Source organism: Chelonoidis abingdonii, chromosome 4 (assembly GCF_003597395.2).
Source record: "Chelonoidis abingdonii isolate Lonesome George chromosome 4, CheloAbing_2.0, whole genome shotgun sequence".
NCBI lineage: Eukaryota > Metazoa > Chordata > Testudines > Testudinidae > Chelonoidis > Chelonoidis abingdonii.
In genome coordinates, this window is record NC_133772.1 from 102815215 (window position 1) to 102839270 (window position 24056).

The 24056-nt window shown below is 40.3% G+C and overlaps 2 protein-coding genes across 5 annotated transcripts in view; both read left to right on the forward strand.

Moving 5' to 3' along the window:
• Positions 1–11218, forward strand: part of G2E3 (G2/M-phase specific E3 ubiquitin protein ligase) — a 65594-nt gene extending 54376 nt beyond the window's left edge. Inside the window, exons 13-17 of one of the 2 annotated variants that reach the window (XM_032796636.2) lie at positions 5156–5469; positions 6381–6562; positions 6900–7072; positions 8039–8238; positions 8542–11218. In XM_032796636.2, coding sequence (XP_032652527.1) covers positions 5156–5469; positions 6381–6562; positions 6900–7072; positions 8039–8238; positions 8542–8774 — 1102 coding nt within the window. In that variant the 3' untranslated portion in view covers positions 8775–11218. The remainder of the gene's footprint in view (positions 1–5155; positions 5470–6380; positions 6563–6899; positions 7073–8038; positions 8239–8541) is intronic. The other variant, XM_075065499.1, reaches the window with a different exon arrangement.
• Positions 11219–16038: 4820 nt separating this feature from the next.
• Positions 16039–24056, forward strand: part of SCFD1 (sec1 family domain containing 1) — a 152399-nt gene continuing 144381 nt past the window's right edge. For 2 of the 3 annotated variants that reach the window (XM_075065500.1, XM_032796638.1), the window contains exons 1-5: positions 16039–16132; positions 19901–19971; positions 21301–21389; positions 22169–22259; positions 23480–23602. In XM_075065500.1, the coding sequence (XP_074921601.1) occupies positions 16102–16132; positions 19901–19971; positions 21301–21389; positions 22169–22259; positions 23480–23602 (405 nt within the window). In that variant the 5' untranslated portion in view covers positions 16039–16101. Of the gene's footprint in view, positions 16133–16566; positions 16710–19900; positions 19972–21300; positions 21390–22168; positions 22260–23479; positions 23603–24056 lie in introns of those variants that run through there. The other variant, XM_075065501.1, reaches the window with a different exon arrangement.

Consider the following 24056-nt stretch of genomic DNA (forward strand, 5'->3'; position numbering starts at 1 on the left):
TCAATCCTTTTGGACAACACGGCGGCAGTCTTTTATATTAACAAACGGGGGTGCACGCTCCTCTCCCCTCTGCAGGGAAGCCCTCGTGCTGTGGGATTTCTGTATTCACAATGCCACTCACCTGACGGTGTTCTAGCTTCTGGGGGAGCAGAACGGTTTGGTGGACACCTTCAGCCGCTCGTTCCAGGGTCACGAGTGGTCCCTCCAATGGGATGTGATGGTCTCAATTTTCCAGCTCTGGGGCTTTTCCCAGTTAGACCTGTTTGCTTCAAGGGAAAACAGGAAGTGCTGATGATTTTGCTCCCTCCTGGGCTGCGGTCGGGGATCTCTGTCGGACGCCTTCCTTCAGCCATGGGAGGACGATCTCCTCTATGCCTTCCCTCCGATCCCCCTGATACACAGGATGCTTTTAAAGATTTGCAGGGATCACGCCAGGGTAATCCTGATAGCTCCGGTGTGGCCGCGCCAGCATTGGTACACGTCACTCCTGCACATGTCTGCTCAGGCGCCCCTGACGCTGCCCCTCCTCCCGGACCTGATCACACAGGACCGGGGCTCCCTCCACCATCCGAACCTCGAGTCCCTTCACCTCACAGCCTGGATGCTCCATGGCTGAACCCGGTGGAGTTGCAGTGCTCCCAGCAGGTCAAGCTGCTGGGTAGCAGGAAGCCGTCAACTAGGACCACCTACCTGGCTAAATGGAAGCGCTTCTCCATATGGTCGGGTCAGCGGGGTCTCGACGCGCTGGGGGTACCAGTTCCAGCTGTCCTTGATTATTTGCTTCACCTAAGACAACTGGGCCTCTCCCTTTCCTCCATTCGCGTTCACTTGGCAGCCATATCCGCTTTTCATCTGGGAGGGGGGGATGCTCGGTGTTTGCGAACCCACTGGTTGGGCATTTCCTCAAGAGTATGGACAGGCTCTTCCCGCACGTGCGTCAGCTGACCCCTGCTTGGGACCTGAATCTGGTCCTATTGGGTCTCCCTTTGAGCCTCTGGCTTCGTGCTCCCTGCTGTACCTGTCGTACAAGACCGCCTTCCTGGTGGCGATAACCTCGGCCCGACGGGTGTTGGAGCTTTGAGCATTAACATCTGAGCCCCCGTACACAGTCTTCTACAAGGACAATGTCCAACTGAGACCTCGTCCAACTGAGACCTCATCCGGCTTTCCTACCCAAGGTCGTTTCACAGTTCCACATGGGCCAAGATATCTTTCTCTCGGTGTTTTATCCGAAACCACACACCTCCAGTGAAGAGCGGACGTACACTTCCTGGATGTCTGCAGGGTCTTGGCTTTTTACATAGAGCGTACCAAGCCACTCAACCCAGCTTTTCGTCACAGTGGCAGAAAAGATGAAGGGGTTCCCAGTCTCCTCTCAGTGAATCTCTTCGTGGATCGCGACTTGCATCCGGGAATGCTACCGTATAGCTAAGACCCCTGTCCCTCCGGTCACGGCCCACTTCACTAGGGCGCAGGCCTCCTCTGCGGCGTTCCTGGCTCAGGTTCCAACTCAGGAGATTTGTAGAGTGGCCACGTGGTCCTCCATCCACACATTCTCGTCTCACTATGCCATTTCGCACCAGGCTAGGGATGATGCAGCCTTTGGTCGCGCAGTACTCCAGTCAGCAGTGATCTCCAGCCCCACCTCCTAAGGTTAGGCTTGTGAGTCACCTACTTTGAATGGACATGAACAACCACTCGAAGAAGAAAAAACGGTTACCTACCTTTTAGTAACTGTTGTTCTTCGAGATGTGTTTTTCATGTCCATTCCAACACCCAACCTCCTGCCCCTCTGTCGGAGTGCCGGCAAGAAGGAATTGAGGGGGTGGAGGGTTGGTGGGCCCCTTTATAGGGCGCCATGGTGGCGCCACTCCAGGGGGCGCCCGGGCCGACCCTATGGACGCTGCTAGGGGAAAATCTGGCTGGCGTGCACGCGGCGCGCACACACCTACTTCGAATGGACGTGAACAACACATCTCGAAGAACAACAGTTATTAAAAGGTAGGTAACCATGTTTTTTTCACTGTTCAGGTTGTTCTCCTTTGTTGTTTAGTCAGTGATTAGTTAGCTGTTAAGTGTTTTAGTAGTAGTCTGTTAGTTAGAGGTATATAAAATCATAAGTGATGTGGAGAAAGTGGAGAAAGAAAAGTTATTTACTTATTCCCATAATACAAGAACTAGGGGTCACCAAATGAAATTAATTGGTAGCAAGTTTAAAACAAATAAAAGGAAGTTCTTCTTCACACAGCGCACAGTCAACTTGTGGAACTCCTTACCTGAGGAGGTTGTGAAGGCTGGGACTATAACAATGTTTAAAAGGGAACTGGATAAATTCATGGTGGCTAAGTCCATAAATGGCTATTAGCCAGGAAGGGTAAAGAATGGTGTCCCTAGCCTCTGTTCATCAGAGGATGGAGATGGATGGCAGGAGAGAGATCACTTGATCATTGCCTGTTAGCTTCACTCCCTCTGGGGCACCTGGCATTGACCACTGTCGGTAGACAGATACTGGGCTAGATGGACCTTTGGTCTGACCCGGTACAACCGTTCTTATGTAGAGTCCAGGCTAGGACTTTGGCCTGGAGTGGGTCATACCCTGCTTTCCAGGCTTCAAGATGTTTTCTGAGTGTAGCCAGCCAGTGCCCATCAGCAGCCTGCACGAGAGTTGTCTGAAGTGCCTGGGGGAGTCCCTTAGAAAAGACAAGTGCCGGATCTGCAAAATCTTTCATCCCTGAACTCAAAAAGAGGGGGCCATTCGATTAAGGGCCCTTCCTATGGAGGCTGCTCTGCACCCGGCATTGGAGCCCTCGCACTCAGACTCCACGCCTGGTACTTCGGCATTGGCACGCAGTGCACTACTGGCACCAGCTTCTGCCCGGCACCATTCCCCCTTTACAGTACCAAAGAAGCGGCCTAAGTTGTCTGGTCTGCAGGCACCACGCAAGGAAACATCGGGAAGAGGATCTGAGTTAGGCCTCCTGCCTGCAACAGAGGATCTCGGGGGGTATTGCTGTGGTCAGATCCCCCTATCCCAGCCAGGAACCTGCCTCCTACTCAAAGGAGCGGTAGGGGGTCCTGGCCCATTGTAGGGCCATCTGTGCCCCAGGCGTGCCCAGTGGCCAAAGAACAGTTAGGCCGACCAGCACCGCAGATGTCTGGCCACATGGTGGATGCTGCCAAGAGACCATCTCAGGTAACCAAGCTGGTGATGGAACCACCCCTAAAGGCAATGGAATGCCTTCCAGAATGCAGACATCGTTCCCCTTCACCACAGCCAAGGACCCCGGTACCACAACCCTGGCTTCCGGCCAGGAGGCCCAGATCTCCGACGCCATGGTCACCACCTATGGGACGCAGAAATCCAGAGTCACAACACTGATCTTCGTATTCTTGGTACCGACAATCCTCCCGTCAGAGATTGTCTCACAAATCTCCTTCACGTCGGTCCCCTCCAACACGAGACCGTTCATGGTCATGGCACCAGTCATGGGGTGCCATGGGAGGTGGGAGGGGGGTGCAGGGCAGAAGGCTAGGTGTATGGGGGGTTCAATGATCAGGGCAGAGAGCTGGGGGTATGGGGGTACAGGGCAGAAGGTTGTGGGGGGGGGCTCAGGGCAGAGGGATGGGGCTGTGGGGGTGCAGGGCAGAAGGCTGGGTGTGTTTTGGGGTGGGGGGTTCAGGGCAGAGGGCTGGAGGGCAGGGGGGTGCAGGGCAGAAGGCTGGGTGTGTGTGGGGGGTCAGGGCAGAGGACTGGGGTGCTCGGCTCGTAGGAGTGCTCCCACCCCCTGCCCTGAGTGGCTCAGGGAAGGGGGCTGGAAGTGATATGCCCTGTTCCAACCCCTTCCCCAAGGCTCCATCCCTACCTCTCTCTGCATCCTCTATGAAGCTGGGTGCACGCTACCGCTCCCTCGCAAGGGCCATCAGCTGATCAGCACAGGGAAGGAGAGGGGGCGGGGCAGGAAAGCACCAAGCTGGGGGAAGAAGTGGGGGACGGGGGAAGCTTGACTGCCGCAGGGCCAAGCTTCTGCCTTCTGCCCCTGCAGGGGTGGGCGGTGGGGCTAGGGTTTGGGATCACGGCAGGCAGCTGCGTGCCACTCAAAATTGGCTCGCGTGCTGTGGGTTGCCAACCCTTGCAATATTCTCAGGTGAGAATTTTACGGCAAGAAGTAATAAATACAGTGAAGCTAAAGGCAGTTTATCAATTCTAATAGAACTTGATTGTAACTTTGTAACTAATTTTTTGTTACTTTAAAATACATGGTTCCAATAGTGTTACCTCTGAAATCATGTATTAGTATATCTCAGAAATCTTTGAATTTGAGTTCCTTTTTTAAGTTAGAGATTTTACATCAGACTAAGTATATGGTTTTTAAGTGTTTATCTTTATTAGCTTCCAGAATGTTCATGTAACTCCATCAGGGCAGTGTGTTCCCATGTACTTGTTACAGTCTGTGGTCCTTTATAGAGATGCCACTTGTCCAGGTTTTCCCAAGGATCATCCCTTTTTTGAGATAGTTATCTTGAGTAATTTCTAATGGTGCTCAGTACACCTGGCCAGCTGTCAATTTTTATGGGCTCAGGATCATCCCAGATGTCCCCCCTTTTTTTCTTTTTGTACCACAGAGTGGGCAACACTAGCTTTTAAGATGGCAAGGGGTCAGTCAGTCAAGCATCATGTGACTACTTGCTGGAGAGTACATAAAGGAAAGTTCTTGGCTTATTTTCAGGAGAACAAGAGTTAAGGAAATGCCCTGAGAAAAGTCCTAGGGGATTGCCAGGAAAGACTACCAACAGGGAAGGATGTATCCTCTCATTACTCTTTTAGTGATAAGTGGAACAAGCCTCCATTACCCAGTGTCTTGTGTTATTTTGAGACTCTTGTATCTTGTGTTAATTAATAAAACCAGCCCTGAGAAAAGGGACGTGGCACTCAACTTGAAAGCTTGGGCTTCATTTTGACTAATCCAGCTGTGAGTCTGTCCATTGTCTTGCAGTAACTGATAGGAACTTGCTAAAATTTCAGTATCCATAGATGGGTGCCAGAAGGATAGACTTTCTGATTCAGAAAGACTGATCTATGATTTCTTATACTGTGATTGTCAATGACCATATATCCTGTGTTTCATTAAAAAATGTGCTCGTTTGTGTCTTGTAGGCAACTAAGAATACAAAAAAGAGAAGCTTCTAATTTATTGAGGGAATTAAAGTTACAGGTTAATAATACAAAAACTACAAGACTGAACATCAACAGAGACAATATCTGGAGTAGTGCCTTAAAAGGATTCAGAGGGCGAAACTTCAATCCTGCAAACACTATGGAAGTGAAGTTCACAAATTGCAAGGGTAGAGTAGAGACAGATGCTTTTCATGGATCAAAACATGAGTTTTTCCGATTATTAATGCTTCATCTTCAGAACTCATCACTATTTGAGGGCTCTTCCTCAAAGAACTTATCGCTTGATTCTCAAGGTAAATACAGCATAAATTTTATGATAAAACATAGATCTGTCAAAAGTAATTTTCAGTATAATAAACATCTGAAGAAAAAAACAGTTAATTCTGATAACAAGATAAAATGACCATGAGCCCCACAAAATAGAAGTAGATGTGTGCCAAACTAATTTTTTCTTTTATTATTTTTAAAATGTGAGTTTTGGGGTAAGAATTGGGCAATGAATATGTTGTCTACATTTTTTAGTGCTGATTTGGTGTGATTGGAATACTTGATAGTAATATTACTATATGGATGTAGACTTGCAATCAAATTTGGAACTCTTGATCTCTGGACCTCAAAAAGAAAAAATTGGGGATATACCTATCTCCTAGAACTGGAAGGGACCTCGAAAGGTCATCGAGTCCAGCCCCCTGCCTTCACTAGCAAGACCAAGTACTGATTTTTGCCCCAGATCCCTAAGTGGCCCCCTCAAGGATTGAGCTCACAACCCTGGGTTTAGCAGGCCAATGCTCAAATCACTGAGCTAAACAGGAAACACTCAGTTTACCTTTTTTCAGAAAGGGTACCTTTTCTTCTTTTCACTTTCCCTTCCCTCTATTTCTTCGTCTCTCTTCCCACCATTCCACTGTATTTATTACTTCTCCAGAGCTGCTTGAAGTGCTATTTTCATGCCTCAGAACTGAGCGCTGTGTAAGGTAGAGAGCGGGAGAGCTCCACTGTGATTGGGCTTGGCTTGGCTTGAGGGGTGGAAGGATGGGCCAGAGAGCAAGTTGCTTCTTCACTTGGTCATATCCATGAATTTTTGTCAGTGTTATTGTCTCAGCCTTAAGAGTTTGTCTTATATGCGTATTGATATGAGAGAGTAGTGATAACTGTTGCAGATCATAGTACATTATTAATTCAAATATACTTTCTTTATTTACAGCTGTAAAAGAGAATTTATACTATGAAGCTGGCAAAATGATTGCAGTTTCTTTGGTTCATGGTGGTGTACCTCCCAGTTTCTTTTCCAAAACTCTGTTTAACTGTCTTGTTTATGGACCAGAGAATGTGAAACCAACAGTGGAAGATGTTGCAGATTTTGATGTAGCACAAAGAATAAAAATGGTAAAGTGCCCCACGCAGTGGTGTTCTCTTGCTTTGGAGCCTTGAGATGCTAGATTTGAGGTTAGACTGTGGGATAGGCATGTTTCTGGCAAGTATTGAGGAATAGTATATGATTGATCAAAATCAGTGTTTGACTGTTGTCCTTTTGACATAATCTGCATCCTGTTGACAATACATATGCCTCAGCCAAAGGTGTTCAGATACTAAGATGATGGGGGTCATGGAAGTACTTGCTAGGAAGAGATTACTGAGTCCAGACGTCTAAATTTTATATTTATTGATGGAACAGATATGAAGCAAACAAATACCTAGTAAATGTTTTGTTTTCCTACTGTAGATAAAATCATCAAGAACTCTGGCCAACTTAAAATCTACAATAAGTGACTGCTCTGAATATCTTATTATTGCTGGATGTTTAAGACCTATGACAACTCTGTGTGATAAGGATATGTTGGTGAACGACTTACTGATCTATCATGTAATTAAGCGAGTTCATTCACCTTTTGAAAGGTTTGTTTGGTTGTGAAAGTTTTAAAGTATTCATTTTTTACTTATTAAACTATTGAGAAGCATTGAAATTGCTTACAACTAGTTGTGGAATAAGGTACTACTCAGTGTGGGAGAGGCTATAGTAATTGTTCATGTAAATTTTGTACACAGTTGCATATACGTTTTTGGGCATGGAATCATGCACACTGAATTCTAAAAATCAGGTCTTGTACTGCATTATACATTTTTCTGAAGTTGTTTTGAATAGCCAAATACAGTTAAAATTATGTTGGATTCCTTCCCACCCATATCCCCTCCCTTTAAGTTTACTTTAGATTTTAATGTAACTATCACATTTAGTTAAAACTAAAGTTTGAAACATAATCTGTCAGCATATAGTAGAGAATTCAGATCTGTAAACCTGCCAGTCATTATAAACTTCTAATTCCTGTTAGTATCTACAAAGAAGCCGAGAGAAACCGCTATGGAGGAAGTCAAGGAAGTTCAATATTTAAGAATTTTATACTTTAGTCCTAAAGGGACAAAAACCCCAAATTATAAATTTTCTAAAACCATTTTTTATAAAATTTAATATTAACAGATGTCTCCTCTATTTTTGAAAAAAATAAAATAATTTTTTTAAAAACAAACATCCCCAGGCAGTCAAGGAACCTGAAAATGGCAGATTTCATTGTGTTTTTTAGCTAAGAGAGATGCAAAAAATACATCTACTTATAACTGGATTCTCAAAACTGTTACATTTTTAACAATCTAAACTGGTGTTGGTAACATAGGTAAACAAAATAAAAATTTAAATGAACACTGTAAATGAAAATTAGGGAAATATTTCTCATAGGCAGGAATCTCATAATTATAGAAAACTTATATGTACCTGCCTTCGTAAAACAAAAGGTATTGTGAAACATTTTATGGCAAAATTAGTTCTTCAGTGACTTTCTAATGCCATCTCTTTTTTTATGATTCCAGCTTTAGGCAAGGTTTGAAAATGCTTGGTGTTTTGGAAAAAATACAGCTGCATCCTGATGCGTTCTCTAGCATATTGTGTCACAAACCCGAGAGACTTTCAGCAAGAGTTCTTGGTGATCTCTTTACAATCCACTGTTTATCAGATGTAAACAAAGTCAAAGGTGTTGATTTCTGGATGGGTTATTTACAAGATGTGGAAGGTAAGTGAACTCTCTTTTCCCTCATTACTTAGTTCAGTTAGCTAAAGGGGTGGGTTTTTTTGGTTCAATCCCTCCTCTGCATCACCACCTTAGATTTCCCTCAATTAACCCAAAGTTTTTTCTTTGCATCTTAGTGAAAACTTTTTCTAATTTAGTTTTGTTTCTCATTGCAAAGATACTCAGGTTATTGATATACAAAAGGCTGATTCCTTGTTAATCAGGGTTCTTCCCCAAAATAGCTGTGTTGAGATAATTTATGAGTAACTGAGATTGACTGTATAATATTAAACTTTTTTCTTTTAGGTGGTGAGTCTGCAGCAACACTGGAAGACATTCTGGTCTTTGCAACTGGTTCTAGTTCTGTCCCGCCCATTGGTTTTGAGCCTGACCCCTCAGTTAAATTTCTGCGTATAAAATACCCTGTTGGAAACAGACAACTTAACAGCTTAGAACTTCCAATAACAAAGACGTATGAGCAGTTTAAAAACAAAATGGACTTTGCCATCAGCAACGGACTAAGACTAGAATTAGAATAATTTTTTTTTTGTTACTAAAGTTGATGTCAAATTCAATTTTTCTGTTTGTGGGATGTTCCTTCTTGTGAGCTGCTATTACATTTCTGAGCATTGATACCCTTTTTTCCCATCTCAGTTTTCCCCCACTGGTTTACAAAAATTGCTTTTGTTGTTTGTCCAATTCATTGCTCTAGTTTGGAACTTACCAGATAGTCTAAACCTAAATAAGATTTTTCTGATTAGTCATTTTAAGTTACAAAACTGTTTTAAAAATGCATATGCTCACAAATCAAACTTGTGTGGAGATTTTTCAAGTGGAAAAAAGTAATTGGACACGTCACTAGAACAGTAGGCTAAAACTATATTTAAATTTGGTAAGTCAGTAGTTAGTGTACTTGTGTGCTGAACTTTTGAAGATTATACTACAAGATATAGAAATTAAAATTGATATAAAGACATTTTCAGGCTAAAATTGGGGATGTAATATTTTTCATATCTATTGAATCATGTTCTTGTTGAAGTCAGAGTTTTGCCCTTGACTTCAAGGGGAACTGACAGCATAACACTTAAAAACTGCCAATTTTGCTATCGATAAATATGCAAGGTTATAAATATTTTCAGCACCCTGTTCCCTATCAGTAAGTATAGGTAATGCTCTACACATTGAGGTAACGTGATTTATCAAAGTCAAAGCAGGCACATTTTTAAGGGTGATCAACTCTAGATTTTTATAATGTTTTTGAAATAGCGGTGATGGGACACTGCATCAGTTCTTCTACGGGTGTTTTTTCAGTTTGACATTCAGTAAATATTTTTTTCCTTTTTAAATATTAATGATATGTTAAATCCACAGAAGAGAGAAAATTTGGAGTTTAAGGCTATTATATTGTGTCCTTGGAAAAATCAACCACAGTTCAGGGAAGACCAAGGAAAATAATGAAGTTTGAGAACTAAATTTGCTTTTACTCTAAATTGCTTGATTCTTTGGAGTTTAAATTAAATCTTTGTCATTTGCACATGAATTTTTATATATCAGTGTTACACTATAAATTGTTATACAGAGTCAAAGGAATAAATAAAATTCAGAAGTAAAAGATCTGAAAGTGTGGCTCTAATAAGTGTTTTAAAAACTAAACATAAAATTGTTAGCCTTACAGCTATTTCTGCTGTTTATTCCCACTCTGCTGGTTAGAACAAGATGTTCACATTTAACTTAAACTGAATTCAGAGTAATTTTGATAATAGCTTGCACCATAATTTCTTATTATCATTTATTCTGATCCTTGTCCCAAAATTCCATTGCAATCAAGGTCCAGCACTTCCTTTTTATGCCCTTATGCTAAATGCCATTTCTTTCTCAATTGTTACTGCCTTTTGAACAGTATCAGCTACAGTAGGTAAATGTAATGAACTTAATATTTGTAATTCTACAGTAATTATGGTACCATTTGCTTCTCAAAGATACCGCAGTGGCCATGGATATCTGGATCAATTAATGTTTAGTTTTTAGTGAGATGAACTGTAGTTCATTCATAATTAAGGTAGTACAGGAAACATTTTGATATTAATTTTAAAGATTTTTTTAATTGAAAGGGGGATGGAGATGAGTTACTTGATTATGTATCTATATAGAAGTCTCCTATTGGAGAGAAATAAGATTGTATACTTCGTTAGTTGATTTTTTTAGGCTGTTGATATTTCTCTTAAAAGCTGTTTTGTTAGATTGAGCTTATTCTTATTCGATTGCTCTTTATTACTTAATCAGATTAATAGGAAAAAATCACATCTATCTATTCTATATCTCAAACAAAGGCCATCTTATTTATTATTCCATGTGGACTCTTAACTATTCAGATTCCTTCAAAGATTAAAAAATAAAATATTATTAGCCACGTAGAAGCAAGTTTACTAATAGATTACAGGCAAGATTCACCACTTTGTGTTTAAAAACAAACAAAATAAAACCCAATCCCCCTATATTCCCCCTCTCCAAAAAAAAACTCCTGCACAAATACCCATATAGTCCAAAGGAACTCTTTGTGGGAAAGAAAATCCTGTTAGTGATGCAATAGATGGACAGATTTTAAAGAAATCTCAGCTAGTGCAGATTTTTCAAATTGACTGTCTGAAGGTTTTTGGTTTTCTTTTTTAAATGGGAGCTGATTAGTTGCATGCTTTCTCTGTTTTCAGCTACTAAACTGCATTCAGCTGTATAAAAATGTGTAATACTTTGTAACTCTCTTTAGTTCATGTACAGTATTGTAGCTGCCACTGGAATGTTCTGCAAGTATGAATGGAATCTGAGGTGGTCCATGAGACACTCTATTAAAATTTGACGCATTATGAAAAACTTTGAGAATTCTCAGATTGACGTATTTAAACATTTAAGATAGCTGAACAGTGTTTTAATGACTGGTACAATTTATCTATTAAACCATAAAAAACTTTCCTCCAGATTCTTGCAACTACAACATTTCTCCCTGAATTGTCTTTTTCTGTTGTTCAGACTACAAACCATATCGGTCAGGAAATGTCTGGAGAGTATGTAGTTTTTAATTTTACATCTTAGAATTTCTGAAAATGTCTGAAGTATAGACATATATTTGTATTTTTCCACGCCATTATTTCTTTAACTACTTTGAAAGTAGTCTCCCTTTCTTCAACATTTAAAAAGCAGACTGAAGTAGGTCAGGATGTTACTCTGGTTGTGAGCCAAAAGTCTGGTAGGCTCTCTTTTTGAAACAGAACTGATTGTATCTCTGAGTTCCACTGACTAGTTATTAGAAAATGTTATTCCATTTGTTCTGCTATTATACAGACAACATTCTTGATTTTAATTCTCGTGTTTCCTCAAGAAACTGTTCCATGTGTTCTTTCTGTCCATTATTCTGAAGATCTCAGCTCTGGAGATACTTTTTATACTATTGCTTGACTTCAGAAATGTCTACCACCATTATAATGAAGGCCTATATGCTCTGGCAAGGCGTACCTAACTTTTATAGCAAAAGTTTCTGTTTTCTGTGGTGCTCCACCTCTCAGAATTCTGCAGCAGACTCATATACTTACATTGAACTAAATAAGAAAATTAATGCAGCAGCTAGTGCAACATTCCTTGTTAATTGTTGCTTAATTTGAGGTTTCACTTATTTTGTAGTGTGCTGCAAATTTTTTTTGACTCAAAGCATGTAACCTGTGGATGTAATGCCTGGGAGAGCTGGTAGTTTTGGCAAAAGAATAACTGTTGGGCTTTAGGCACTTCAGAAGGCACAGGAAGTGTAAAATCAATGTTGACATTTAAATGTTAGATTTTGGAGTTAACCTCAAATTGAGATGAATGGAAATAGTACATATCTGATCTTTTTGGGTGCTATTGTTTCAAGTTTTCTGCTGATTTAAGATAACAGTTAATTTTGTTTATTTCTGGGTAACTTTTAGAAGACTATCTTGATAACTAAAAAAACAAGACATTTTCATTGTGGTTTAAATTTAGATTCTGCTGCACGATTGTGTGGCAAAAGGTGGAATCTTTAGAGAATTCTACAACTTTAGAATAATCAGGGCCTTGAATATAGTTTTGAAAGACCTTAACTTCTTTAGTTTTGAAAGTCTCATAGTGGCTTGTGTTCTCATTCCTGGATTATGACTTTGCAAAGTTGGTAAAGAATATCCCCATTCTTGTAGTGTGTGTTTTGCTTCAGTCAGGTATTCTAAACTAAATTAATCCTTGCTGCAACTCCAGTATCTTCCTGAGAACTAAAACAGAGACTAATTTGGCCCTTTCTGCTTATTTCTCAGCATCTGTCATGGATATAACATTCATACATTGTTTGTCATTTTCAATGTCATTCCTCCTCATATTCTCAAAATACAAGTAGCTTTACTGTATTTAGAAATAAGTTATCTTGCTGAAGCACAAAACTCTTTCATTAGAAAGTTGAGGTGTAGAAATAGTGAGCAACTTATGTTACTATGTCAATCAACTGCTAGAATTAAATATTTAATTTATATAACACATCATTAACATTGAATATGCTCAGGTAATTTTTCCATTTTACAAAAAATAAATATACAATGGAAGCAAAACTAGGAGTTAGGAAAGCTGCTTATTGTAATCTCCAGTATTAACAAGAGTGTTATCTGTTAAACATAAAATATAATGGCTTCTTACTACACAATTTGTATAATAAGCTTACCTTTGATAAGATTTGTGATTAAGGTCAGAAGAGGGACCATCATGATCATCTAGTCTCACCTTCATATACAGGCCATAGAACCTCACCCAGTAACTTCTGTGTCAAGCTGATAACTTCTGTTTGAGGTCTGCCATATTTTATAAACAATTTATTATTTGTTTTTCTTGGGAACTTTATTACAAATAATCTTAGATTAATACACCTCTACCTTGATATAACGCTGTCCTTGGGAGCCAAAAAATCTTACCGCATTATGGGTGAAACCGCGTTATATCAAACTTGCTTTGATCCACCGGAGTGCGCAGCCCCGCCCCGGAGCACTGCTTTTCTGCATTATATCCAAATTTGTGTTATATCGGTTCGCATTATATCGAGGAAGAGGTGTACTGGATGTTTAAAATATTGTAGTCTTGAAGTTTGTTTGGATCTACATTTTTAAAACTAGGAATAGTCAAAGTCAAATAAGATGGCTGAGAGGGAGTCTTGCCAAAAAAATCTGTCTGGGGTCTTTTTTTTTTATTAAGTGTTGTGAGCTAAATATATTCAGAGTGAGAAGTAACCAACCTTATGTTCTACTTCAGGCTCTACAGCATTAAATGTAATGCAAATCTTTAACAAACTAGGTTTACAGTTCTTCATTAAATAGCTTCCTTGCACTAGGGTATACATACACAGAGTTTAGTATTTAAAGAGGAGTGTTTAAAATATGCACAGCAGAAAATGGAAAATTGGTCATTAATCCAACTCCTCCAATTCTGTGGTTTATATTTTTTTTAAAGTGCCAGTTGATATAAACTAGTATTTTTCCTCAAATAGGGAAGCGATAAATTAAATAAACTCCTGAAGCTGCAAAATACAATATATTTTAGAGTAGCTTTGTTTCACTCTATCAGCTATATAGTAAAGGATTTAAAGTTGTGGTATTATGTTATTGGTTTAACATAAGGGAGTTGCCAATTCCATAAAAGAAAAATGGGAATCAAAGACTAGTTTATGAAAAGTAGCATGTTATGTATTTTGGTTTGCTAAAAGAAAATAGAATATCTGAATTGTGGAAATATTGATGTTCTCTGGTAAAAAGTGCAGCATTTAGCGTTTTATGTAACACAAAGCGAATGTTTAGAAAAACTAACATCCGTTATGTATAATAATATGCATTATGGAAGTTGCAATTTTGTAAATATATTTGGCTTTGGTTTTTGCCATCGCTGTGGGGTACAATGCCTGAAATCTGTTGCAGCTTCAAGTAATATACTTAACAGCTATATGTCAGTGTTGCTCCGTAAAGTAAATACATTAATTTTGGGAGACAACTGTCACGTGTATAAAATGTTTGAAGTGCAATACAGTAACTAATGATTCAGTTAGTAAGCAGTTGTATTAAAAGTGTATTTTCTTCAAAAGCAGTTGAACTTCATTTTTTCATTTTGAAAATGCCTTGTTGTGGGATTTATGTAGCATCCATCACATAAGAAGTACCATACTGATAGGCACAGGGTGGAATTTCTGAAAATGCCTGAGGCCTAGATGTTCAATGGTATTTAGGCACCTAACTCCCATTAAGCACAAGTCCCATTAACTTGCAGTCCTTAAGTCCCGTAAGCTTTTTAATATCCACCCACGTTCCCTGGCCTGACCAGCCTATCTTCCTTTGTTACATCCCTGTGCCATTCACTCGCTTTCTCCCCATTTTGTCCAGCATGCCAGTGATTTTAAATATTCAGTGAACATAAGAATGGCCATACAAAGGTCCATCTAGCATGGTATACTGTCTTCTGACAGTGGTCAATGCCAGGTGCCCCAGAGGGAATGAATAAAAGTGGTAATCATCAAGTGACACCATCCCTGCCCATCCTGGCTAATAGCCACTGAATAAATTTAATTTCATGAATACACTCTAATTAAAAATTAACTACTGTTTGATTAGTAGATCAAAAGCAAAGGTGACAAACCATTCAAGAAATGCCATACCTTGGAGACATCCTTGCTCATCTGACTTAATTTGCATAAAAATAGGTTTGACAGAACCATGTATTTGAGTGTTTGCAGCTTTCTTTGTTGGGTGTCAGTTGTGTCCACTGCTAATAGCGTTTTTATAACTGCAAATAAAGTATGTCAGTCTAATTAGACATAGACTTAAGCAACTGTCCAATGGGCTGACAAGCCATTGCTTAACCAAGGTGATGGTCTAGTAAATATGAAGCAGAATTGTACTTTGTGCAGTTGGAGATACTGGGATGACTTGCAAAAGAGGGCAGCTAAAGGAGTCTTGCAGACTGCTTTCCTAATACAGCTAGGCTAACAACTAATTTCATGTATCAGAGGGGTAGCCGTGTTAGTCTGGATCTGTAAAAGCAGCAGAGAATCCTGTGGCACCTTATAGACTAACAGATGTTTTGGAGCATGAGCTTTCGTGGGTGAATAGCCACTTCGTCAGATGCAAACCCATGTATTCACCCACGAAAGCTCATGCTCCAAAACGTCTGTTAGTCTATAAGGTGCCATAGGATTCTCAGCTAATTTCATAGTAGCTATAGGTGAAATATAAAATGTTAAAAGAGCATTCTGGTTGCAGAATCAAAGATAGGAAGTGGTGGTATTTAAGATGTGGTCACATAACCGCTTTCCTTTGGTCCAGGGTGTGGCTTATCCTCTTCCTGCGCGATAATAGGCTATTTTCCCCCATACATGCTATTATTACCCCCTAAATTTAGTGCCCCCCCGCAACCAGGATAGAGTATTGGACCCTGGAATTGGTAATTTCTGTTCATGGCTTTCACACTGGTTCCTATACGATCCGTCTATATTCAACAGGCGCAGGCTCTCCGCTCTATGCTAAGGGCAGGTGCGACTTCTCTTCATTAGAAAAGGGGGCTCCAAGGTGAGAGCCAGGCGGGTCAGCTCTCCGCTTAAGGAGGTGAAATAAACAAATCCCCTGTAATGAAATGAACAGAGCCGCGCACCGCCAAGCTCCTCGCTCTGCTCAGCTCCCAGTCTCCTCCCCGACCTGGGCTCGGGGCGTGGCCAGGCGGTGAGGGCGGGGCCAGGCGGAGGACACTGAGGCTCCGCCCCCTCTCGACCTGCCTCCGAGTGCAGCGACGCGCCACGTCGTCCGGCTGATACGTACGCAGAGGTGGGCGGGGCTGGCCGTGAAAATGGCGGTCGGTATCCGGGAGAAGCAGACAGGTGAGGCGCTCTCCCTTCTAGCCCCTGGTGGGCACCCGGAGGCTCGGCCCCAGGCGGTAGCGTTTCCCGTCCGGCGGCGCGAGCAGGGGACTTGCGGCCCCCGGCCGGGCGGCAGCTGTGGCTGGAAGGGGGCGTGCAGCGGCTGGCAGCTGGGGGCGTGGTTGGGGGAGCGGGGGATTCACACACCCCTCCCGCGGGCAAAGAGGTGGCAGCGCGGGGCCTGTCACAAGCGGGGCCCGCCCCCTGGTCTGGGTATTAATTGTTTGTAAGTGGGGCTGTGAAGCCTGGCGCCCCGCTGTGTAACGCTGGCTTGGGGGGCCCTCGCCTGACCTCGACCAGGGACCCCAGCCACCTGTCCGCCGCCTCCTCTGTTCCTGTTACCCCAACGCACCACGGAGCTCGGCCCGCCCCTGATCCGCTGTCCCAAGAGTGGCCCCGACTCTGCCGCGGATTGGAGCTCACCTGGGTGGTACTGTTAGTTCCCAGCGAGTACGGTGGCTGGAAGCGGTTAAGAATAGGCTTTCCTGGACCGTTAATGCAACAGAAGAAGACTATACTGCAGAGACTTTTCTGAAATGTAAATAAGATCACAGTTGTAGAGAGCTAAGGGCAGCAAAATCGCCAGGCTTTGGCGTTGCTGTTGCAGACTAAGTAGACTAGTGAATGGATGAGATGGCATAAATTATGGGAAAGTAAGTGTTTGGTAGGTTACGTTTGCTGTCTTCTGGAAACAGTTTCTCTTTGTGACTATATGTGACCGGAGTAGACATGAAATATGGTTTGACATCAGAAGAACACATCTTTCTTACATGAATTTGCTGTTAGGATTAAACAAAAGACATAGGAGGCATATGAGTCCTGGAGAGTCAAGGAGGTAGAAAACATGAGTTTTAAAACTAGGATGAATGTTAGAGGGAACTACTATTTATAATAAGGCTAATTAATCAATCTTTTCTTAGACATTAATGTCTCTGCGATGTGCTTCTTCTACACTTGTGCATTTTCTTTTTTTCTGATCTTAATTCATCAACAAGACTTTTTAGTCAATTTTCATTCTGTAACTTCTCAAAACTGAGCAGCAGTAATAACTCTGAAGTTTCAATTATCTGTTGTCATTTAATCATATATATAAATGAGGGAAAATCAAATGAGTAATCCATCTTTGTAGAGCCTTGAGCCATCTGTTGGAACGTACTGTTAGAACAGGAAGCATGTTTCATCATAATCCTTTTTATTTCTTTTCCTTGCTAGTGATTTCACCAAAACCTTGGTTCATCTTTTGGTCATCTGTCATCTTGACAATTGCAATAATTGCTTTTCAGGTATCCTGGACTCCCATTGGTGCCCTGCGAGTTTATTCAACACACTGTTTCTAAAATCATCTTCCTCATTTTCTATGCTAACCATCTCAAACTACTTACTGTAGCCTATAGAGGAATTCAAGATCTCCTTCAGTACTTGTTATTCCCTTTCTGTGCCTTAATCTCTTCTCCTGTTTTATCCCTTCAACCAGTACCTTCTCTAGTGTAGTCTGATATTCTTTAATTTCCTTAAACTACAAGCAATTCCATCCTTCGATGTTGCTTTATTTAGTTGTCATCTTTGATCCTGTCTGCTGTACAACCTCCTTCTCCTCCAGCATTTCTCCTCATTACTCATTTCAATTGTTGTCACTAAATTCCACGTTTTCTTCTGCTCTGGACACAATCCATGAATCCTCATTAATTTATTGTAAAAATCCAGGGCAACTAAAAAGATACAGCACAATACAGAGTACACTTTATGAACGTTGATGTAATCTTCATCTCCCAGTATCCTCACCTACTGTTTCTCAATGTGGTTAGTCTTAATTTAGATTTTAGACTCCTCAGAGAAGTTACCTGTAACTTATTTAAAGGGCCCCGCTAAATTCAGGTCCATTCTGGTCAATATCACAGCTATGGGATTTGAAAATTAGTCAGTTTCATGTTTTCAGACGTTTGCATCTGAAACTTCTTGGTGTTATGTGCAGGTTCTGACCCAAAAGGGTAGTGGGGAAAGGGACATTGCAGAGCTGTTGTAGGGAGAGTCACAGGGTTGCCACTCACTTCTGCACTGCTTTCAGAGCTGAGGTCTGAAGGCAGCACCCCTGGAACTTTCTGCAGCCACAGGAGGTTCCTGGAGGTGGGTCTTATTGCCCCCATGCTGCTGGGAGCACCTTAGCTGGGGGCTCCTAGCTGATGGTCCTGGCCAGACTGGGGAGGGACAGGACTTATTCTTCCTCTGCATGGCCATTGACGGGGGGGAGAACAGACCCACCTCTGAGTACCTCCCCCGACTTCAGGGTGCTCCTAGCAGTACAGGGGAGACCAGACCCACATCCAGCAACCTCCTGTGGCTGCTGGAAGCTGAGGTAGTAACGTTTAATTTAATTTTTATTTTTCTGTCCACACACTGGGGCTCCACCAGAAATGGTAAAAAGAGTGCCTCTGCCCACATAATCTTCAGCATTCTTTTGGTATTGTCAGATTTATTTTAGTATACCCTTGTTGGAATGACACGTCATATATTAAAATTTGATTTGTTGCTTGAGTCAGAAATTAAGCATTTTTCAATATATAAATGTATTTTAATTCTAAACTTCAGTAATTTATGAATATCTTCTTTCCTTTGGCTATCCAATCTTCTATCTTTTAAAATCCACTCACAGTATTTAACTTGCTCACCACCTGTAGAGTGAATTCCAGACAGCATGCTGTGTGAAATATTTCCTTTTTATTAGCTCTAAATTTACCTGCCATTACTACTTTTTCTTTAAAGGCGCACACATTCCAGTGTGCTCCCACTTTTCGATGTGGCAGTGCCCACCATCTGTGAATTACTGTAGTCTGCCTTGATTATCTTAAGAAACTTTTTGGCCCTTATGTTTGGGGTTCTTCCTGCTATATGAAATACTAGAAAGGTAACTTTCCTTGTTAAAAGATGGAAACTTGCTAAGAGACGGAGGAAGCCATAGATATAATGGACAGAGCTGAGTTGTATTCTGGCAGGTGTTCTAATTAACAACATTCTCATGAGGCTACAATTTGTCCGACTGATCGGACGAAGAGATTCTGTCTTCAATTTTAAAAACTTTTTTCATTCTGTCAGCAATAGTTAGTTGAACTTGATAAGTCAAGGACAATAGATCTCAACATGAATTTAACTCAAAGATTATATGGCTAGTGATGGGATACTTGATGGGGAGGTCTCTGAGTTACTACAGAGAATTCTGCTCCAGGTGTCTGGCTGGTCGGTCTTGCCCACATGCTCAGGTTCTAACTGATTGCTATATCTGGGGTCGGGAAGGAAATTTCCCCCAGGTCAAATTGGCAGAAACCCTGGGTTTGGGGGCTTTTTTTTTTTTGGCCTTCTTCTGCAGCATGGGGATGGGTCACTTCCAGGTTTAAATTAGTGTAAATGGTGGGTTCTTTGTAAGTGGGAGTCGTTAAATCATGATTTGAGGACTTCAGTAACTCAACCAGGAGTGGGTGGGTGAGGTTCTGTGGCCTGTAATGTGCAGGAGGTCATACTAGATGATCATGATGGTCCCTTCTGACCTTAAAGTCTATGGAAAAAAAGAATAAAAATTGTGAAGTCTTGCTTTGGACCTTTGGCAAAAACCAGTACTGAATTAAATTAGAAAACAATCTTATGTCCTTGTAAACATATTTGGTCTCAAAGATTATCAAGGAAAAAAGTAAAGCTAACATAGTAGTAATTGGATGTTTTTATTGCACTATTTTTCAGTGGCCTTGAAGCGTATGTTGAATTTTAATCTTCCTCCTATTAAAAACAGCACAGGAGAACCTATATGGAAGGTAAGAGAAACTACTTGATTTATGCTATAAGGATGCCTTTTAGAATGTCCAAAATTTAGATTATCAGATTTTGACTAATTGGAGGTAAAAATCTAGCAACTGCTAGGTAAACATCAGAACAAGTGTTTATGATATATTATAGTAGTAACCTGCGATGTCTGACAATTTGTCAGGCTTTGAGAAAATTAACTTTTTATAGGCACTTTATCTTTCTATTGGGTTTATGCTTTTTTAATTATTAAAATAGTTTAATTTCTTTACATTTGAAAACAAACTGTAGTATTAGCGCAAAAGAGTAGAATTGGGGGTGAGGTAGTAACAGATGATATAAAGTGTATATGTTTCCTTTAAAAAAAATTTTAATCTAGACACTTGGTTGCACATAGTTTGATTGCTTTCACCAATTATCTTATGAAAATTTGTCATGAAAACGTTACCTTTTTCAGGCCAAGTTTTCAGTGACATACATACATCCTAATTATGATGTGATATATTTAGCCATTGTGCATAGGAAAAACTGAACAACTGTAGCAGACAGTGTAATTCTCTTTAAATAATGCCTAGCCTTTTCTCCTTTGTGTTGTTGATAGTGTTTGTGCTGTTCTTGTACTTAAATTCTTTTACTCTTTAAGGGTTTTTATCCTATGTATTATTCATATCGAGAATTGCACATTCTGGTTGATGGAAAAGATACATGTTTAGAAGTACAGCATCTTTAGGAAGCAATGCCTAACTGAAGTTCTAGGAAAACCTATTAGTTTCTTCTCAGGTTCTCACTTAAAATATATAAGTGGAGTGAACTTAGGACCTATTGGGTCCAGTGACAAAGACTCATTTGTGACATGTGGGCAAGCACTGGCAAAAATTCAAAATTAAATAGGTAGAAATGGGAAAGAGGAATTCAAAGGAAGAAACTGAATTTTTAAAGTGGTAAATCTAGGGCAAACGGAGCCCAAAATTCCTTCATTGCTATTTTTTCAATATGGCATTCTGGAGTAACTTTAATTCCCCCAAATGATACTTTCCTTCTCTTCTTCCACTCAGGCCTGTACCATCAGTTCTCTTTTTCAGGTCAGAGGAGTTGACCTTTTTGTGATACTTTTGCACTTCACAATAATTACTTTTCTGAGGGTAGAGCTTCCTGTTTGACTGACATCAAGCACTGATTCTGGCAAGATTTCTCCATTTTTCTTTTTTGCTGCTCATTTGTTCTTTTTCTGCTCTATTGTCTCATAGTAAACAGTAATGATAGGAATGGAAGAACTTAGAACATTTAATAAAATTTTCATATTAAGAAATATTTTAACATTTTCATCCTATGTTTTATAGGTTCTCATTTATGACAGATTTGGCCAAGATATCATCTCTCCTTTGCTGTCAGTGAAAGAGCTGAGAGACATGGGCATCACCTTGCATCTGTGAGTACTTTGTGCATGCATTTGTTAGTTATATCTGTTTACTTATACTTCAAACCATGTATCTACAACTCCAGTTGTTTATATTCTGAAAAATCACACACACAGTCTTTTGAATCAGTACACAAAATACAAAGGCACATTTAAAAATTTAATTGAAGATTCTGTTCTTATCCCTGCCCAAAATCCAGTAGGAGCATTGTGGCTGAAGGATGGGTAAAGTTATCAAACTAGTCAGAAGAATTTCCCACACAGTGGAAGATGGAGAGACTCTCTCTCAAATAAATAAATTTAAAATAAAATAACCCGTATTCTTCTTCAAGTGTTTATCCACCTCGATCCCACTGTGAGTTTGCATGTTCATGAGAGAGGATTTTTTTGTCAAGGGCATATTGAGGATGTATGTGTATCCTATGTGCCCTTGCATTTCCTTCTGTCCCCCATAAAGGACTGAGTAGGCCCAACCACCTCTCAGTTCCTTCTTATCCTTCAGAGAGACAGAACTTAGCAATGTCCGTTTGCTACCCTGGAGCTCTCAACTGTTGATTTAGGATTAGTGTTCATCTAGCAAGTAATTTTTTTTATTTTTGAAATAATTGACCATTGTGTGTGTGTGGTGACATTGCTGAAATCAAACTTCATAAGACATAGAGGAATTCTAGAAAATTGGATGTGCAGGAGGTCATACTAAACATTTTATTTTCTGAGGTTCATAGTGTTGAGTGAATAGGAAGAGAAGCAACAGTAACTGGAAAGTCAACTTAGTTTTGATTTTCCCTTAGGCTTTTGCATTCTGATCGAGATCCTATTCCAGATGTTCCAGCAGTATACTTTGTAATGCCAACAGAAGAAAATATTGACAGAATGTGCCAGGTAACTACTTTGCACATTTAATGTTTGAAATAGTAGTCCATATCTAATTCATGTGAGTTTATGAATGCACCTTTTCCCAAATTTTAACATACTGCTTGTATTAATCTATATTTGCCACAAAAAGGAATTCTCATATAAAAATATTTCTGTATCCAAACTGTAATTTGTGAAGCTGATGTTTCCCAGAACTTTGAGAGAGCAATAGTCGAGAGGGGGAATGTAGTTGTGGGAAGAGGATGATTTGAATATAGGCATCCCTGCTGGTTATGCTCTGTGGTGCAATCTGTATTTGGGTAGAATAGTAGAGACATGTGCATTATTGAATAGCTTAAGTTTCATTTCCTTGCTTTTGATGTTTTGTGTTAAGTATGTTGTGTCCAGTGTTGGAATTATTATGTATGAATATTAATACAGGGCACTACCAGACATTATTACCACATACATTCCTTTAAGTCCAAAGGCCAGATGATAGTTGTGTGATTGCTTTAAATGTACCTAAAGCCCCCCCCCCCCCCCATAATATGCAGTGTACTATATCCAATACAGTAATACACATCTGTAAGGATCTGATCAATTATACTCACAGATGGACCAGAGAATAGTCCTTTCATCCTGATTTGTCCCAGCATGATTGGAGTAGTCCTGATAAAGAACCTTCAGGTTCCGAGCTCTTTATACACTTCAGCTAACTTGCTAGCTTGAGCAAAAACCTGTTTGAAGCAGGTTATCATTGGTGCTGTCCTTCCTCCAAAGCCTTCCTTTCTTATCTCCTCCCCTTCCTTGCTTACCTGCAGAACAATAGGAGTGTGCTTGCTTCTTTTAAGACAGTTTGTCTTCTTACTGCAGCCTTTTGTTTTATTAATTACTTTTTGAACCATGCATTCTTCACACATTACATTCTGGTCTTATAACTTCTTATTCTCTCCATCTTCCTTTATTTGATTATTAGGGCCTTTTCCTACATACCAGCAAATATATTATTTTCTTACCCAAACTTAAGGTAACTTTACTTCTTTAATTTCCTAACTATCCCTGCATCTATGCAATATAATGTTTTTTATGTATCAAAACTCCTCTAAGCACACCAGAATAATTTAATTTCAATGATTACTAGAACACTAGGTAATAAAAATTCTCAGATTTTTAAGAAGTAGCTTCATTTTTAGCAAGATGCTCGTTAGTACCTATTGAAAGTAAAAGCTATTAATTTTTGCTTTCAGGATCTTCGAAATCAGCTTTATGAATCGTATTATTTAAATTTTATTTCTGCTATTTCAAGAAGTAAACTGGAAGATATTGCAAATGCTGCCTTAGGAGCTAGTGCAGTAACACAAGTAGCAAAGGTAAGAAATTTCTGAAGGCTATGGTATTAAAGGACCTTCGCTTTTAAAAAAAAAAAAAAATGCATTTTTTAATGTTTCACAAAGCATTTAGGATTAAAATAGTAATGAAATATAAATGTTCCTGTCATTTGGGCTGACCTAATACCATATATCCTTTTAGCTTCATTTTTCTGCTCCCAAAGTGACATAAATAACTTGATTGTAATCTTTGTTGGAAATAGAGAATGTACAACTGGAATGGACAGGCAATCCATGCACAAATTATTTTTAAAATTATCTGCTAAATTATAAAAAATGAGGAAACTGAGGCCAGGTCTACACTGCGACTTTAAATCGGTTTAATGGCCGATATACTGATTTAACGCTGTATCCGTTCACACGACGTCGTCATTAATATCGAGTTAAATGGCTCCTTAAATCGATTTCGGAACTCCTCCCAAACGAGAGGAGTAGC